Source organism: Seriola aureovittata, chromosome 1 (assembly GCF_021018895.1).
Source record: "Seriola aureovittata isolate HTS-2021-v1 ecotype China chromosome 1, ASM2101889v1, whole genome shotgun sequence".
In the NCBI taxonomy this organism is placed as follows: Eukaryota; Metazoa; Chordata; class Actinopteri; order Carangiformes; family Carangidae; genus Seriola; species Seriola aureovittata.
Genome location: NC_079364.1, coordinates 21,353,258 through 21,370,270, shown reverse-complemented (window position 1 = coordinate 21,370,270; position 17,013 = coordinate 21,353,258). Strand labels below are relative to the sequence as shown.

General features: G+C 39.0%; 1 protein-coding gene across 2 annotated transcripts; it reads right to left on the bottom strand.

Annotated features, from left to right (window-relative positions):
* Positions 1–1,203: 1,203 nt before the first annotated feature.
* Positions 1,204–17,013, bottom strand: LOC130172277 (AN1-type zinc finger protein 3-like). 2 transcript variants are annotated; one of them, XM_056380879.1, is made up of 7 exons: positions 16,647–17,013; positions 10,876–10,966; positions 10,722–10,762; positions 9,871–10,059; positions 8,125–8,190; positions 6,111–6,323; positions 1,204–3,353 (listed from the first exon to the last, which is right to left on the bottom strand). In XM_056380879.1, the coding sequence occupies exons 3-7, from the start codon at positions 10,747–10,749 to the stop codon at positions 3,199–3,201; spliced, it is 651 nt and encodes a 216-aa protein (XP_056236854.1). In that variant the 5' UTR covers positions 10,750–10,762; positions 10,876–10,966; positions 16,647–17,013; the 3' UTR covers positions 1,204–3,198. The 2 variants fall into 2 exon arrangements, with proteins under 2 accessions (XP_056236854.1, XP_056236846.1); XM_056380871.1 differs by lacking the exon at positions 10,876–10,966 and having other exon boundaries at positions 16,647–17,012.

Here is a 17,013-nt window from a genome sequence, read left to right as displayed (position 1 = left end):
AAGAGAGTAAAATCACTGACAACCAGAACAAAGCAAGGGCCCTAAAAAGCCTGAGGGGGACTTAAAAGATTATTTAAAAAAAAAAAAACACCTCAGTGTATTCCAAACCAATCCAAAGAAATAAAAGGCAGGGAAATATGCACTTCTCGTTAAAAATAAACAGATGTCAGTGTCAGAAACACTAAGACATAGTAGTCTCAGGATTTCAGCATTTACAGTTGTCATACCCTGTATATGTCCACATATGGCATACTTGTGTTAAGCACCAAATTAATGAGTGGAGTCCTAAAGTCTGAGACCACTTTCCCATTCAAGTGATATGTAATCAAAAAATATATATAATCAAACAAGTATCAATTCATCAGTCTTGGAAAACCCCTGAAGCAACACGTGCATGTCAGTGTGGGGTCCAACACCAAAGCTGAGAATCAGACCGATCTCAAAAATCGACAAGAGAATGTATAATGAGAACTACAGAGGGACACATGAGGCAAGTTTAAAGAGATCAAAATTCTGGTGTAACCCAGCAGGGCTGCTCAAACTCAACCACCTTGAGAGAGGAGAAACTTCTGTTACAACTAATTCACATGTAGGCGCTAACTTCCATAGTCTTAGCTCAGTTTGGGTGAAGAGGGGGGGTGAGAGATTACACTCAGGCTGGCAGCCGGCCAATATCAACGTTTGAAGATGCCTTTTGATCACGGCTACATATAGCAAGTTTTCTTTTTTCACAACATTAATTAGTGCAGCCGGCCCACAAGACTCATTGCTGCCATTAGAAGCCTCTTTAGTTAGAATTCTCCATTAGCGAGCGCACATGTTCACACACAAGCACACACGCTAACACACTCAAACAGATTTGTTAAGTAAATGAGAGTAGCTTTATAGCAGTCCTCTGTGAGCAGTAACGAGACATTTACGTCACTATAAAAAGTTTGCAGGGTGTTAGGACATAACGGAGACCCAGCAACACGCTGGAAGAAAGCTTCAACTCTCAGCCAACAACCACCTCATGTATGTGTTTGTTAAAAATACACAATATACAAAATATGTATATGTTCATTCCACTCCCAAATTTCCACATTCAGAGTGCAATGGCAAAATCAAACCAGTGTGGAAGAAAAACAAAAGATTAAACTGCTAAACTCTCTCAAACAATCCTTAGTCTTCCCATTCATCACATCAATAAGAACAACAGAGATGTCCACTTTGTCTAATCCAGTTTATTCTTTCTCAGTAAAAGAAAAAGTTGGAAAGGGGAAGCAAAAGGTAAAGCAATGAAAACAAAAATACAGAAATTTCCACATTCATCTTCCCATTTTATAACCACATTACAACCAAAAAACTGCAGCTCTACACTAAAGTGTAACTAAATCTGAAACGCAAAAAGGGGTTAAATAAGGTTTTCTTTAAGATACAGAATATTCATTCATTATGCATTTTCTGTTCATTACTTCCACAGTCCACCAGGAAAACATTTTGACAGTAATTATTTGCTGATTTTTAACTTTCAGCACTCTACTCACCCCGGCTCTCTTCGCTCATCTACAGCAAAACAAGAAAGGAGGAGGAGGGGAGACAGAGGGTGAAATGAGGAAAAATAGAGCAATCAATAAGGGGAAGATGAGAAAAGCAAAGTCAAAGGCAGGAGGAGGAGGATGTATGTGACCTCCTCATGCTAGCAGGAAATCAACACATGAGGAGGAAATAGGAACATTAAAGTACTGTGAAGAAAAATGAAAACCAAAGAATATGAAGTCTTGTTTCAAAGCTAGAGGCAAAAATGAACTTAAACAATGTTGATAATTGAAATGAAGGCCTAAAAGCCATCAGTCCCCAGCAGGAACCTCTGAGTGATTCTCCGTCAATTTCCGCTTCAGTCCAAACTCAAGTGTACAGAGCAACCTTTGATTTTGTCTGTTTGTGCTCAAGGTGAACAACAGCTTAGCACATAAAACAACATAAAAGTGTGAGTGTGTGTAATAGTATACTGATGTGAGGATGTGCACAGTGCAGACATTCCAGGTCCACTCATAAACAATAAGCAAACTTTCATGTCCCTCAAGTCCTGTAAATTTAGTCTTCCTGAAGTTTGTACACATCCAGCACACATAATTCACATGTTGCTGAAAAAGACCACGGGTGTGAAGAGGAAACGTTATCATGTGGAAGGGCTGTGGAGAAAAAGGGAAAAAGGTCGAAACAAAAGACGGAAGACAGAGAAGATCCTCAAAAAAATTAAGTCTTGATCAATCACATCCCAACGTTGAAGACAGATCTGTGTGCAATCCAAGGACAACCAGCTGACTGTTCCCACTTATCAATGTGTGTGTGTTTGAGTCCGGCTCACGACGCAACTTCTGAATTTGGATCTACAGCATCACCCCAGTTTTCATTGTCCACAATGGCAGAAACACCTTTGCAACGATCTTAAAACAAAAGGAGTTAAAGGTGTCCTGTAGCGGAAAACAGAAAGATGCAAGTTGGTCGGAGGAGAGGTGAAGATTGGGCTGTGATATCCTGAGGTGGATGATTAACAGCTGTTTGTGTTTCTGAAGGTTTAGGATTAAATGTGGTGGACGGCCGGGGGGTAAGACACTGACTTAAAGTCCTTGCTTGGCGCAGAGTAGAAAGCAGCTCTGTCTGACTTTGAGGTAAAGAACAGTCTATAAACAGCGCCAAAGCGAAAGTGTACACAAAGGGTAACCATCCCTTCCTCCTCCTCCTTGTCATTCTTTGTTGTTTTTTTGTTTTGTCTTTTTTTTTTTTTTTTTGAGGTAAAGAGTATAGTCTTAAACTGGCTTCCAGGACAAACATTTGTATTTCCTCTCGTCATCCTTTTATCCGTTCTTACTCCACTCACACTTGTGTAGTAAGGAGCTTGCAAAAATGTGAAGAAACTTTGTATTTCCTTTGCTCTTTATTGTTCTTTCATTCCTGGGTATGGATTTTCCAAAAGGCATCTTAGCAGCAGGGATATGATCATACCAACAGAAGCTGAAAACAACCAGGATACGGGTAACAGTGGGATTTAAAAAGAGGGAGTATAATTTAAGAGAAAAAAGTGGAGGTTTGTATCCAAAAAAAAAAAAAGACCTGCAGAAATCTTGAAAAACAAAATGAGACGAATAAAACAGAATAAAAACAAAAAATCAAATCCCTATTAGTGCTAAGACACCTTCTGATCACAGAGATTCTTCAGGAACATTCCTCTCCGATGCGCTGGCATGAGCGGCCCACCTTGCGGTCGAGCTTAACCATCTTTAGGACGGCCTCCTGGCGACCACGGCCCAGGTGGTCAAACAGACACTCATGTTGCTCCGGGAGCCGATGGAGCATACAGAAGACATAACCTGGACCGTGGGAGAAAGTGAGGGAGAGAGGTCAATTTGACAGGTTCAGTGGATGTACAAATGTGGTTGTAGTTAAATGAAAACTACAAACAGAAAAAAACATGACACAGAATGCTAAAGAATATTGCTATATATTATATATATGAATAAAATATTAATGTATATATGAACAGTACAATTAAGTATATCTACATACAGGATAATTATTTGAACATTTTTGAAACCACTATAATTTATACAAAAGTTGAAAAAGGAAAATGAGTGTTATGTTTACAATATGCATATTAGTACTGTGTGTGGTAATAACTTACATGTCACTATAGATTGATAAACATCTCCTTCAATATACAAGTCTTTCAAAATGGCCAAAGACAGATTATATTTGCTGCCTTTACATGGCTTTGTAGAACGTCTTGTTAACAGAGAAGACATTCAATTCTAGTTGAAAGCTTCCACTTTCGACTCCATTCAACAAAAGCAGACAACCCTCATCTCTCTCATTGACTCCGTCTCTACTGTAGCGCTCTCAACAAAGGGCCCTGCCACTGTAGGAGGCTCGTTAAGCTCGGAGAAGCTCGTTAGCTCTCATCGTCTTAAATTCATTCATTAATACACATAATAACACCGCTGGCATTCAATGAGCAGTGATTAAAAGCCCAGTTTGACAGCTGGTTGCTATGCAATTAAAACCTATGCGATTACAGTGCACACAAAGGGAGCGGAAGGGAAAAAGTTGTTTAACATTTGAGTCTATCACAGGGATGGGCTGCTAGACACTGCCCAAGAATCGAAACTACTCCAGTTGCTTGCTGCAATCAAAGTAAAGAAAACTGTCTTGATGACATAGTATAAGTGTAAAATGCTGATATGCAAGATACATTATTTATGTATCTTGCATATTATCATATTATTATATATATTATATATTATAATATTTTCACCCTATTTTAAAACACATATAGAATGGTTCCCTCAAGGTATTCATTTGTCAAATAATTTAGGTGCCTGAAAAGAGAACAGAGAACAACACCCACCAATAATAAGCCATATATTTAAGGGTCTTTTACAACCCTGTTTTCACAGCTAGTGATAACAGACCGTGATCATTTCCCCATTAGAAACCACAAATCAACCATTTTCCACCAAGTTCATTGCTGACATTTTGTAACTTATCTGTGAATTGAATTGAGTTTTGAAATATCAATGAGCACAGAGGAAGTTTAGTGAGTGAAAAATGCTTTTGGGTAATATAATGAAATCCATGTGTATACTGTGTAAGTTGTAAGTTTTTAAAGTTTTATTGCGTAAAATCGAAGGTGTCATCAATATCTATTTTACCTAAAAAGTAAAAATACGTAGGATTATTGATACGAGCAAGTTGAAAAATGCACACACACATAGTGCACAGAAATACCTTAAACATCACCAGTTATTGCAGTAAGAACATCAATTAATAGGCTGATTATTAATTGGTTTTCACCATCCCTGCCACTGCAAAACATGCAGCATGTGGGCAAGAGCAAATGGATAACAGCCATTATGTGATTGTAATGTACCATGAGTGAGTGATTATTTACTCAACTTACAGTAAATTTAGAATACCACAGCACATTTTTCCATATTTAGAAGACACCAAAATAAAATTGTACAGGTTAATATATTAAGCTAATTTCTAATAGGTTATTGGTTATGGAAAAGGTATGGCAGGTGTGTACAAATTAGAAATTTTAGGACTATTGCTTGCAAAGTGAAAGACAACGGAAAATGCTGGACAGGGATAAGGTCTCGCTTCTGTTGGGTCTCTGCATCGGAAGAGAGCTTGTATGATTTAATTAGCTTTTTCAGCTCTGGTGCTTTAGTCTGTGTCATATTCACATCTCGTAAGATGAATATTATAGCCACTGAGCAACAGCAGTCCACTAAGTGTGACAACATTGGATCAAATACAGCAGTGGAGCTATCTTTTCTTCCCCATTTACAATCTGAAAAGTGTCAGTGCTTTCAACTCATTATCAGACCTTCTTAGCTTACATTCTGCAGAACCATTAGCAAAGTAATCTGCAATTACTGCAATAGTCAGAAATCACTGTAATTGCCACCATTTCCCTTTCAGTCTGTAAAAAGCATGTTTTTGCAGTAAGCACTGGACTATTAAGGATAGATGGCCCATGCATTAAGCAGTGCCTGGTGGAAAAAAAGGCAAGTCAATTTCCAATTTAGAAATTAGTGTGTGGGTTTAAGCAGATGGTCTTTAAGCAGTGAAGAGCTGTGACTTTTTAAGTACTTTAATTTGTATGCAAACAAGTTGATTATCAAGCCAAATATTGGTTTAAACTGCATTAGTGTTTGTGGTAATTGGCTTATGTTTTATGTGCAATGTGAAACATTCAGGCTTTCTGTAATGGTCCCCCAAGGCTAGCAAAAGCACTCTGGTCATTGACATTTCTGTCAACAACACAAACACATACACAGGTAGTAGATGCATTTAACTGCACTGGGTGTAAAATTCACAAAACTACAACCAAGCTAACTAACATTTATTTATGAGGCCAATACTGACCATCGCATAAGTCACTTATTACGTTATGCACAAGCAGCATGCAAGGCACACAACCGAGGTCTTTAATAATGGCTGCCACTACCTCATGTGTATGCTATAGTGTGTGAGTGGGCCTGCGCCTGTATTAGCGTATGTCTCTTCATTGATCATACAGTTTGTTCTAATGTATGTTCGTGCACAGAGTTGTATCATCGTACCACAGCGACAGGAACCCAGCTCTTGCTGTACCAGCTCCAGTTTGGTTTGGCAACGATGGCAACGTTTACGGCTCCGCTGTTTAGAGCCACCGCGAGACGAGGATGATGATGATGCCGACAAGGATGACAATGATGATGAAGACTCCTCAATCTCTGGCACCACACCCACTCTTGCTCGCTTCTCGGGTGAAACATCGCTTTCTGACTCCGAGGCTGGAGGCAAATATAAGCAGAAACTTTTTTAGATCTTAATTTTATATTTCACATATTTTTGGATTTCTTACAAGAATAAGAAAATGCACATTCTTGATTATCCTGTACTATTAATGCATTGAGTAACTAAAACTCGGGAGCAACATCATACCGACTTTCAGAAAATGAACAAATCATTTTCAGTTTTCAAAAGATATAAATGCATGTTAGGGTTAACTGACCTGCTGGAAATGGTTTTAAATAATTACTCTACCAATATACTTGGAGCCAAAACCTGCTCCACTGTTTTATCACTCCCCACCCACATAATAATCCAAAAAGTATTCATCTCTTGAGTCCAGAACTGCGTCCATGCCTAGAATTTCAAAAGAAAACTTCAGACCTGTCTTAATAGGCTCCATAACAACTTTTATTTAATATATAAAGACATCATCTCTGATTTAGTGAGGTCTGTAACTGCAAGAGAACAGATGATGGCACATCCGGACAAAAACGTCTCTTTGTGTTAAATAAAAAGGAGCTTTGGAGATTAATGGCTCTCCTGCATTAGATTACATTCAACCCAGCACCTGAGACAGCAAGAGCATGTAGCTAGTTTCCAATGGTCGGCTGGAATTTCAACTCAGCTTTTCTCATCAATCCTGCAGACTTTTTCCCTGGCCAGGCCAAATGCAGATCAGCGCTCAATAAATCTCTGAGAACTAGGCCAAGCTGAGCAGCCAGATCTCCCTAGCCTGCCCCATCGATCCCTGTGTGTGTGAGAGTATGTGTGTCTGTACATGTGCCAGTGCATGTTTTGAAAAAAAAAAAATTGGTTTCCTCCTCGCATGCCTTTTGTTATCCTGATAAATCTCTGCAGCCAATTTATACAGGCCAGAACACCAAATTTAACTGAGTCAACAGCTGGCAAGGTTTTTTTTCTGTTCCAAGAAAAAGAAATAGACATTTGAAATCAAGACATTTCTACTGTAAATTGATAAAATATAGCTTTGATTTAAGAGTGTTAAAGGTTTCTCAAAAGACTGGTAAAGCCAAAGTGTACCCAGGCTTTAAAATGAAATGCTTCTAGAGGGAAGGTAAAAAGTGAAACATCAGCTCACCAGAAGGTTTAAATGGTGCTGTGTGAGCATGTGTGTTATTGTACGGTGCTCAGCTCACATGATCCCGCTACATCAGACAAGGGATCAACATGTTCATACACCGTTGCTGAGCCATGCCTATGCTGCAGTTGTCTTAAGTCATGTGCACGTGTTCACGTGTGTGAGTGCAGCAGGTTGTGTCACCTAAGGGTGAAAGCAGAGTCTGCAATGTTTTTCAGACATCCACCTCATTCAGCTTTTTTTCAATCAACACTGATGGTGATGCTATGGCCTCCACAAGTCTGCATGTTTCAGCTCTGTCAGACTTGCTGTTTCTTTTTTTTCTTAAACTGATGGAATCAAACACAACTTCTTCTTGCTGTGATGTGATGATCCTAACCACTGAGCTACAATGCCCCTTTTTGTGTGACCTTGACAATTTTAAAGCTTCATCGTACGTCTAGGTTATTGTTCTGTGTAACTACTGCATCGGTCTATATATTCACAGCCAGCATTCGCTCTACTAACTGCTTTATTGGCTTTACATTTCACCTTCTTGCAGTCATGCTCTATTACATCCCCAGCATCCTTCCCTCTGCTGTTTCCCTGGTAAGAACAATTAAACTGGCCATTTTTAATCAATTCAATGCTGCTGATGTTACTGGGTTGCACACTGTGCAAAACACAATAATGGACAATTTAGTAGTAGAGCTGAGGTATACCTGACTCAAAGGAGCGTTTTGTAGGAGTGGAGAGTGAACCGAAGACTGTGTCTGTGCTGGATACTTCTGAAAAGGAGATATAGTGAGCAAAAGGAAGGGAAGGAGAGAGAAAATGAGAGAGGAAAATGGCAGAAGAGAGAGGACATAAGGATGTTAAGTTTCCTCCATTTAAAACATTGTAATTTCTATCATACAACTGTAAAACAAAATGAAATGTCCCTTGGTTATTATTGATTTAGAATAGACCAATGGATAATTAAACAATAAATAACATAAAAATAAAGAATACAATTGCAATCTGTATAGAAAGTCCTAAAATCCATGCACTAGGGATGTATGTGATTAGTCCACTAAATGATCAAATGTTGCTACCTTCGCTAGTCAGGAACCAGAAATAGTAATAGGTTAAACTAATAACTGATTAATAATGTAAAACGCTGGATAACTGTTGCGTCGAGCTGGGCCTGCACCCCCAGTAGAGGGCAGTTCACCTCTCCCCGTGCCAATGCCCAGATGTTGTAAACTGGCAAAGGTGGAAAGTGGGACAGAAGACATCTCTTAAACCAGCGTGGTTTCACAGTATTTTGATCTAGAAAATAAGGTTGTATGTAGGCTTGGGATGTCATTAGGGACATCCTCAGCATGCACCACACATACATAACCATACATATCTACATAATATAAAAATGTAGAGCCTGAATATAGAAGCCAAACAACTGTTTAAAAAAAGGAAAACTCAACTGATTGACGGATTAGGTCATGTGTTAAAAACAACTTCACAAACACAGATTATCCTGAAAGACACATAGTTTATAGTCGTAACAGGACAAAAGCTATTTGAGAGTTTGCTGCTGGTTGCCTGGACATTCTGGTACCATTTTTCTACACTGTAGCAGAATGGAAAAAACATGATTGGGGTGTGTGGAATCCTTTATTAGACTGTGATTAGACCGACATGAGCCAGCACACAAGTCTAAAAAACAAAAAATATGTAACATGTAACATAATATTTTAGCATCAGTCTCAGAGGTTCAAAGGCTGATGGGTATTCAGTCATTAATTTTTAACTCAAATATTTTAACTTGTTGATGGCAAATTAATAAATGAACAATGAAATTAATGTTTTGTCAGTTTGTGAGTGAAACAAAAGCTCTGTATCTAAAAATGTGCAATCATCAGGTACTTGTATTTATTGCTATAAAAAGCTCCTGTTGTAACAGAGAACCAAGATATTGTGGGCAAGTTTTTCACAAGCTCCACACATCCATCTAGTAGCCACTTTATTGTCCTGTCCTGCTTTGGCCTCCGCAAATAACCTTGTCACTGTACAGTGATGACGGATGCCCTGGCAATTGTAGGTGTCCTCTTAAAACCTTCACTTCTGAATAGATACCCTCTCCTATCATTCCCACTATCTGTGCCATGAGGACAAATATAGCTGGGACAGGGGCACTGCAGCTGCAGCCTCAGTTGGCAGAAACTAGTAGCAGTCTTCTACAGAAAGATACCCTCAACTAAAGGCTACAATACTCTGACCATATTACAAAGCCTTCAAGTTCTACATTTCATGCAGTTCTGGCATTTTAGAGTGTGCATTCAAAGAAAGAGGGAGCAAAAATGTATCTTACAACAAACTATAAGGCAAATCACTGATCTGAGCTAATTAAGAGGCATTGGCCCTACACCATCTGAGGTGAAAAGAAAACCTGATAAGATTAATGTCTCACTGATTAACTGCTGTCTTACCGTCCTGAGCAGGTAAAGATGTCACTCCCATCTCTCCTGGTGAAGGGTCCTCTGATGCGTTAGGCATCGACATCAGTGACTGACTAATGCTGCTGTTTGTGTCATTACAGAAGATGTCTGCTTGGCTGCTGCTGGAGCTTGAGGAGGCCTTTGGGGCACAATCGTTGTCTGGCTGTTTCTTCTGAATGTCTATGAAAAAAAAGGCAAATGGTGAGACATTTGTGTGTACGTATTTGAATGCATCCATCTATTGGAGTATGGAGTGGTTGCTAAGTTAGGGATTAGGCAAAACAAGTGTGGCATAGAGGTGCATTTTGGATGATGCTCAAATTCACACAGAAACTGTGTTGCATTGACACACTATTGTTTGAACCTTATGTAAATGGACATAGGTTTCTACCCTTAACTCTGGCACTGATTTAGTCAGAGGATGAACTAAAGCCTGAGTGAGAAGGGACAAAATATTCTGATGAGACTTTAGAAACTTGAACGTTTCTAAAGACTATTGAATTAGGAAGGAAACATCTTCACCTTAGTGATGATGATAAAGAAGCAGCAGAAATGATAAGTTAAATTCAAGTTGGATAAAGGTGAGATACAAGTTATTGCGGAGAAAATGATAAAACTATAAACTTTAAAACTAAAAATCTGTACAGTAAACAGAGTTCAGGGTGAGTGATCATAACACTGCACTTTACCCCTGAGTTTCTTTCTCAGACTTCTTTCTCCACTTCTAATCACTTCCAAGGCCTCTGCAGAACAGCTACAGCAGTTGAGACAGTTTTAAACCCCCACCCCCAGACTTAGACACAAGATCAGTCAACCAAACAACCAGCAAAACAAGAACTTACCTGCAAAACATTTTGAGCAAAGATTCATAGTTTTGCTTGACCTGACAAAAAGAGCAGACAGAGAAAGCAAATGTGTTAATCAAATACAGAAGTCATACACTTGTGTAAGAGATCCAAAAAATGCAGAATAGGGTGCAGAAAAAAATGCAAGTGCCTTTTGCTGGTGGATATCCACACAGCAAGATTAACAACATGTTTCCATGACCCCAAGTCCCAGGCTGAGACTTTACTTCACATTTGGGATCCTGGGAAAGAAAAATTCAAGATAAGGAGTGTGATCCAGACTACATTCCTAAATAATTCACTGAATTCAAAGCTGCCATTTGATGAGGCTGTCAAGGTCTAAGCAGCAGACTGGCCACAAGGCCACACCATCTGAGATGTGACTTTTGTTTAGATCATGTTCTATACATCTTGCAACTGCTGCACAGATATTAAATATTGGAGGAAAAAACCCCAAGTGTGAAATTTACACAGTAAATACTCATAACATTACAACTGCACCGAAAACTAATATTGTTAGGAGAATATGTTTTGGACTCTTTCTGCCCCCTTGTGGTCGAAAACTTCTTAATGTAGCTTTAAAATAAACTGAATGAAAGTCATATGTTGTTGCCTGTTTGTTTTAAAATATTTTATCAATGATTTTTGGTATATTTTTACATACATCTGTCAGGAATTATATTTTTTACCCATTTTATAGTTATGAGAAATGGTCAATATGTTATATAATTGTATAGTTACAGTTAACTGTCAAGGTCAATGATTAGTTGTGTCTAGCAAACAAACATTATTTCTGTACAATGTAGTAGCACTGGAGGTGAAAATGTCAGTGGAAAACATTGGCTCAATTTTGAGCAACAAAGAGTTGATTTCCATCACAAATGCGAAGGTCCTCTGGCCTGTGTGGGCAATTTACACAGCTGACATGACAACCACTTAACTGGTCTGATGATGGTGTGCAAGAGTCAAGAAAAGAGAAAATTACAAACCTCATTAACTTGCTCTCACAAAAGCCTGTATTAATTGAGTTATTTCCTGTATTTCGATGGAAAAATTCGTACTGTTTCCCAAACATACTTTCCCCGTCCTAATCACAGATCTTTGATATGAAATAGCTGCAGTTATGGGGTTGGTCACTAAAGCCTCACTGATTTGAGTGGAACAGCTCTTTCACAACAGATGGCTCTGGCTTTCCTCTGAGAGGGCTCCTCTCATTTCCTCTCCAGCCCTCGCCCTTACTGTCTGCGCATCGAGCGTGACGGTCGCTGCTATCAGTCACATTCTATTTATTTTGGGTGCTTCGTTGCACACCTTTGTCCTCATTTCTAAATGTAGGGTCAGCTGCAGTCAACCTGAGGGCTGTCTGTCAGTCTGCTGGTGTGTGGTCTTGGATATAAAAGAGAAAGGAGGAAGCAAGAAGTAAAGATAGACACAGGCAGAGACACAGGCAGGGAAGGAGCCAATACTGGATAAACAACAAGTCATATCCTGTTGTCAACTTTACAAATCAGAGGTAATCAAGTCACAGATTAATTAAGGAACTAAAAGGGGCAAGTACGTTTGAGAAAAAAAGAACATGCAGGACAAAAACGACTGCATGCTTGTTAAGCTGAGTGAAGTTTGAACAGAGTGCTCACAATCAGTCTATTTCATAGTTGGCCCACTGCTGTGACTAATGAGAATACCTGATTGGAACAGGCAGGAAGATGGGCTCTGTCACCTTGGTAATTCAGTTTGAGTGACACAATGGAGCAAAGGCTTGGATGGGTGATAAATCTTTTGAGTTCTATGAAATACTACTGACATGAACAGTAAAATTAAAAAAAACACTTCACAAATACAGATACTAGTCTGTTAATAGAATATTCACAGACAGACTTTATTAGATAGTGGTTTATCTATTGGGGATAGAAAAAAAAAGTGACAGAAGGGCTCGACTGAGTTTTATGTTACAGAGGGAGGAGAGATTATCCTCTGCAGTTCGACATTCACAGTAAGAGCATGTCCAGCAGTCTGTGGTTCTTATGGGCCCTTTGACAGCAACTGTACGGGCAGCACCTGCTTGCTCATCCACTAAGAATTGAAAACAGTAACTTCCATCTTGGAAACCAATTCAGCCCATATTTAATTGAATACATGCTCACAACTACTGTGAAAATGAAGGGCATCCCAAATCAAAAAGAATAGGTTTTACATAGTAAAGTACAGACAACATGGCTGTTCATGCCGGTCAACAAGCAATTACACTCCTTTGGTCTGTCTTACTCACAGGTAGACCGAATGTTTATAAAAGATTTCGCCTACTTTATAAAAAGTTTCATCACGAGTGAATGAGGAATGAAAGGATGTTTTCTTTCTTTTCGTCTTTACTAATTTACCATTTAATCCACTGAGCAGCTAAGAGGCTACCGGCAGCTATTGGCTACTTTTAAGGTGGAATGTTTTCTTGCGTGTTACTCTATGCATGTTTGACATTTGGAAATAAATCAATGCACCTGAAATGTTAATATGACAACTTTGAGCATTTCATTTGTTTTTATCGCTCTCTACATGACATACTGGCTTAGTGATGACAGGATCTTCAACTGCTTAAATTGCATATAAACATCAACTTGACTATGTGAACTACCCTATGAGCAAGAGAGGAAGAGGAATGACCAAAAAAGCGAGTGTGTCCCATTTTGCTGCCTCTCTCCCTCATTGACTCCAAAAGTTCTATTTACCACCATAAAAAGCAGCAGGATCAGAAAATGAACTAAATGACGTGCTCTGTCTGTCCATCGATCTCCTCAGCTCTGTAATCACAAAGCAGCTCCTACAAACAAGCAGCTCCATTACAATAAGCTGATCAGAGTGTGTGTGTGTGCGCACCTAGGGCAAGCGTCAGTTATATGTGATTATATATGTTAAACTGTGGAGGGCAAATTAAATTTAGTACTAATTTAATACTACAAATAATAAGTTACCAGATTAATGGGAAAACAAGTCAACTATCGCCTTGACATTTGCAAAGGCGTGATGATCGTCGACCACCGATATCATCGTCCATCATCACAACCCTATTTTAGGAAATAGTTTCTTTCCCATGTATCCCACAGTTTACTTGAAACAGGAAACAAACCTTTCGATGTAAAGCACAACATGGCCGCCTATTTTCCAGTGTGCACAGGTCAAAACAACATAGGGAAGGTTCCCTTTAATTAACTAACAACAATATACCATGAGATGATGTTTCAGCTGGCACTATTTCTAATGCAGGAACTATCCCTTTAATGTTTCTAAATGTATTACATTGCCAGCAATGTTTTACTCTTCATCACTGAACAAGACTACTTTCTGGTTAATTGGATTTTTATTACCTTCATTTCAGGTTTTTAAAATCACTGGATTAGCCACAAACAGTCCCTCAGATCTGATTATTATATATGTAATGTCTTTCTCAACTGAATTTCCAGAAAACTTTGTATATCACAATACAGTATATTCTGGTGCCACGTGTACTAGAGCAGAAAAGTCTCCTTTCCTATCTGACAATGTAAATGAAACTGAAGATAAAGCTGCATTTGAACCTTAAAGTAAATGTAATGTTAAAAGAGTCCTCCAGTGAACACCTATTTTAGTATCAACATAGCAGCTAACTACAGTAGCAACAAGGTGTGTACTAAGCCATGTGTTTTTGTTTTTTTTGGACACGACATAGATACAGAACTATGTTCAACTTGCTATGTGAGACAAGCCCCAGTTAAGTTGCACTTGCCAGCCCTGACAAGGAGCTGCACTGAAACATGCATACAACTAACTGAAGCCAACACAAACAATCCACACCTGAAGGGAGAAGGAATGCAACATTCAAGCATTGCTGCTAACATGAAACACTAGCAGACCGTAAACAAGTCGTCTTAGATCTATTAAATGAGATACTTCAAAAAACAGAAATAGTACAAAGTACAACAAAAACATATTTGTGATTAATTAACTCAGCTGTAGCTCAGATTTATCCTGTATGCAATTAAAGAAAGTCTTCTCCTCCACCATATCAGGAAACCTAAACAAGGCTGAGACACCTTTATGGTACCATAATGAGACAAAGTGAATAAAAGGGTAAATAAACCTTTACTTTCCACTTATTTCTTTGTCTCCCCTGTCAAAGATCACCTAGACACAATCAAGCCTGCTGCTCTCAGGAGAACATAACCAAATGGAGTACACACATTAATTTGACATCTCTTGCTAAATGTCATTTGCAATTATGGTTTATGAACCACAGAGCAGCAGTCACAACCATGCACCTGAATCTGCTTCTTGTCATCACTGCACTGAAACATCTGCTGCATCTACACAACTTAAAGGTGATTTCTACCAACTTTTTTTTTTCAGGAAATATGACATGAATGAATATAATTACAAAATTCAGCACAAATAAAATATCAACATGGGGACAGATAGGTTGATGTTACAGTGACAACAGTAGTGAGAGAAAATCAAATAATCAGTGTCTATGTGCTGTCCATGTGCAGCTGTGACATTCTGTCTAAAATGGGCCAGGGAATTGTGGACTTGCTCAAAAGAGTTGGAAAATTGGGGCAAAATAATTGGGGCAAAACCTCAGTGTTATACTAGCCTGTTAGAAATGAGAAGGACATCTCATACAGAAAATAAACCAATTTAGTGAGCAAACATGGAACTTTCAGTACTTAATGTTGATACCCTAACAAGACAGAGATGTAATATTTTTAAACAAACTGTCACCTCCAAATAGATCACACCCCAAAATATGCAAGTAGTGAATGAGGTAATTGAGTGTACTAGGGTAGCTCTCATAATTTATATGAATAATTGACATCATTGTAAATTAGGGCTTTACCCTCAATGATTTTCAAGTTTAAATAAAGACATGATTAAAGATAATGTGTAGATGACCATAGTCTTCACTGGCATGGTTGGGTGCCAAATTGCTTTCACTCCTGTACAACTGAGTTGAACACTGAAGACTACAGCTGTGGGCTGCAAAAATATATTTCACTGTAGTCCAACAAATCAGCCATATTATGTGTTTACAAAAATAGCACAGCAAGCCCTACCTAAAGTGGGACCTGAGTACAAAACCTGGCTCATGATAACCTTTAGGTTCGAACCTGCAACAGTAAACAAATGTAAAATTACATTATATTATATATATTTTAACTTGCAAATACAAGTTGATCACTTTTTAAAGCATTTGATTTATTATTTTTTAATATTTCTATGTAGTATGTTTTAGTGTTTTTTTAAATAATGATTACTGCCACAAATGTGCTTCATGGGCCTGTATGATTTTAATTAACCACTGTCATTTAAAGTACAAGACCTGCCCAGCACTTAAAAAAAAAATCACGTGAAGCCCATGTCAATAAGTATCTTATATGACTTTTTTGAGCTGGACCTATGTGTGCACTTGACAAGATAAAATGTACATATGAGGACTAATGCTTCAGAAGCCTTAAAGTAAGATACCGAGTCAATTGGTCAGTATATTAGCACATATTGTACCTTACAGCCAATCTGAACTGGCAAAACCACCAGTTCCTAGTTTCCACGAAAGTCCAGTTTAAGGTTTAACATCTCAGTGTAGTATCTCGAGCCAGCTGCTTCATTTACGAACTCCTTTTAAACTGGACGGTTTTTTTATTAGCGCTGTCACACCTGTCACATTACCTGGAGGGCTTATCCCACACCCCTACCCTGCTCTCTTCCTCCGCAGAAGGTTACCGAGGCCAGTTTGTGTTAGCTAGCAGCTAATGCTACAAAACAATGGGGAGGGGGGGTAATAAGAAAAGCAGCTCATCCCTGTTTGAGCTGCTAACGCTAGTGGCTAGCGACTGTGCTAACTGTCGGTAGAGGAAGAAAGAATTTGAAAGACATTTGAGAGGTATTTCGCCTTACCCCCAGAAGCCACAGGGGCAACGCGGAGGTATAACGTTAACGTTACTGGGAGGCTTGCTGCCTTCGCTCCCCGTGTCCCCCATGTCGGTCTTCGGTGCGAGGCTCTTCGCGTAGCAGGTGAATCCGGGGATGGAGTGAGGGCCTCGTATATGCGTTTAGATCCCCTGGTACAGAGTTAATACCCCGGCCAGATTATCCTTCAGACTTTCACTGAACGTGGAACAATTTTGCCGACACGAGCGGCCACTGACTCCGTAAAATTCAAACAGTTTTAATCGTCGTCAAGACATCGAAGCCGTCAGAACTACCAACGGTTAGAGCCACCGGGGAATCCTGGGCCGATCAGCTGGAGTGAGGGACAAACCAA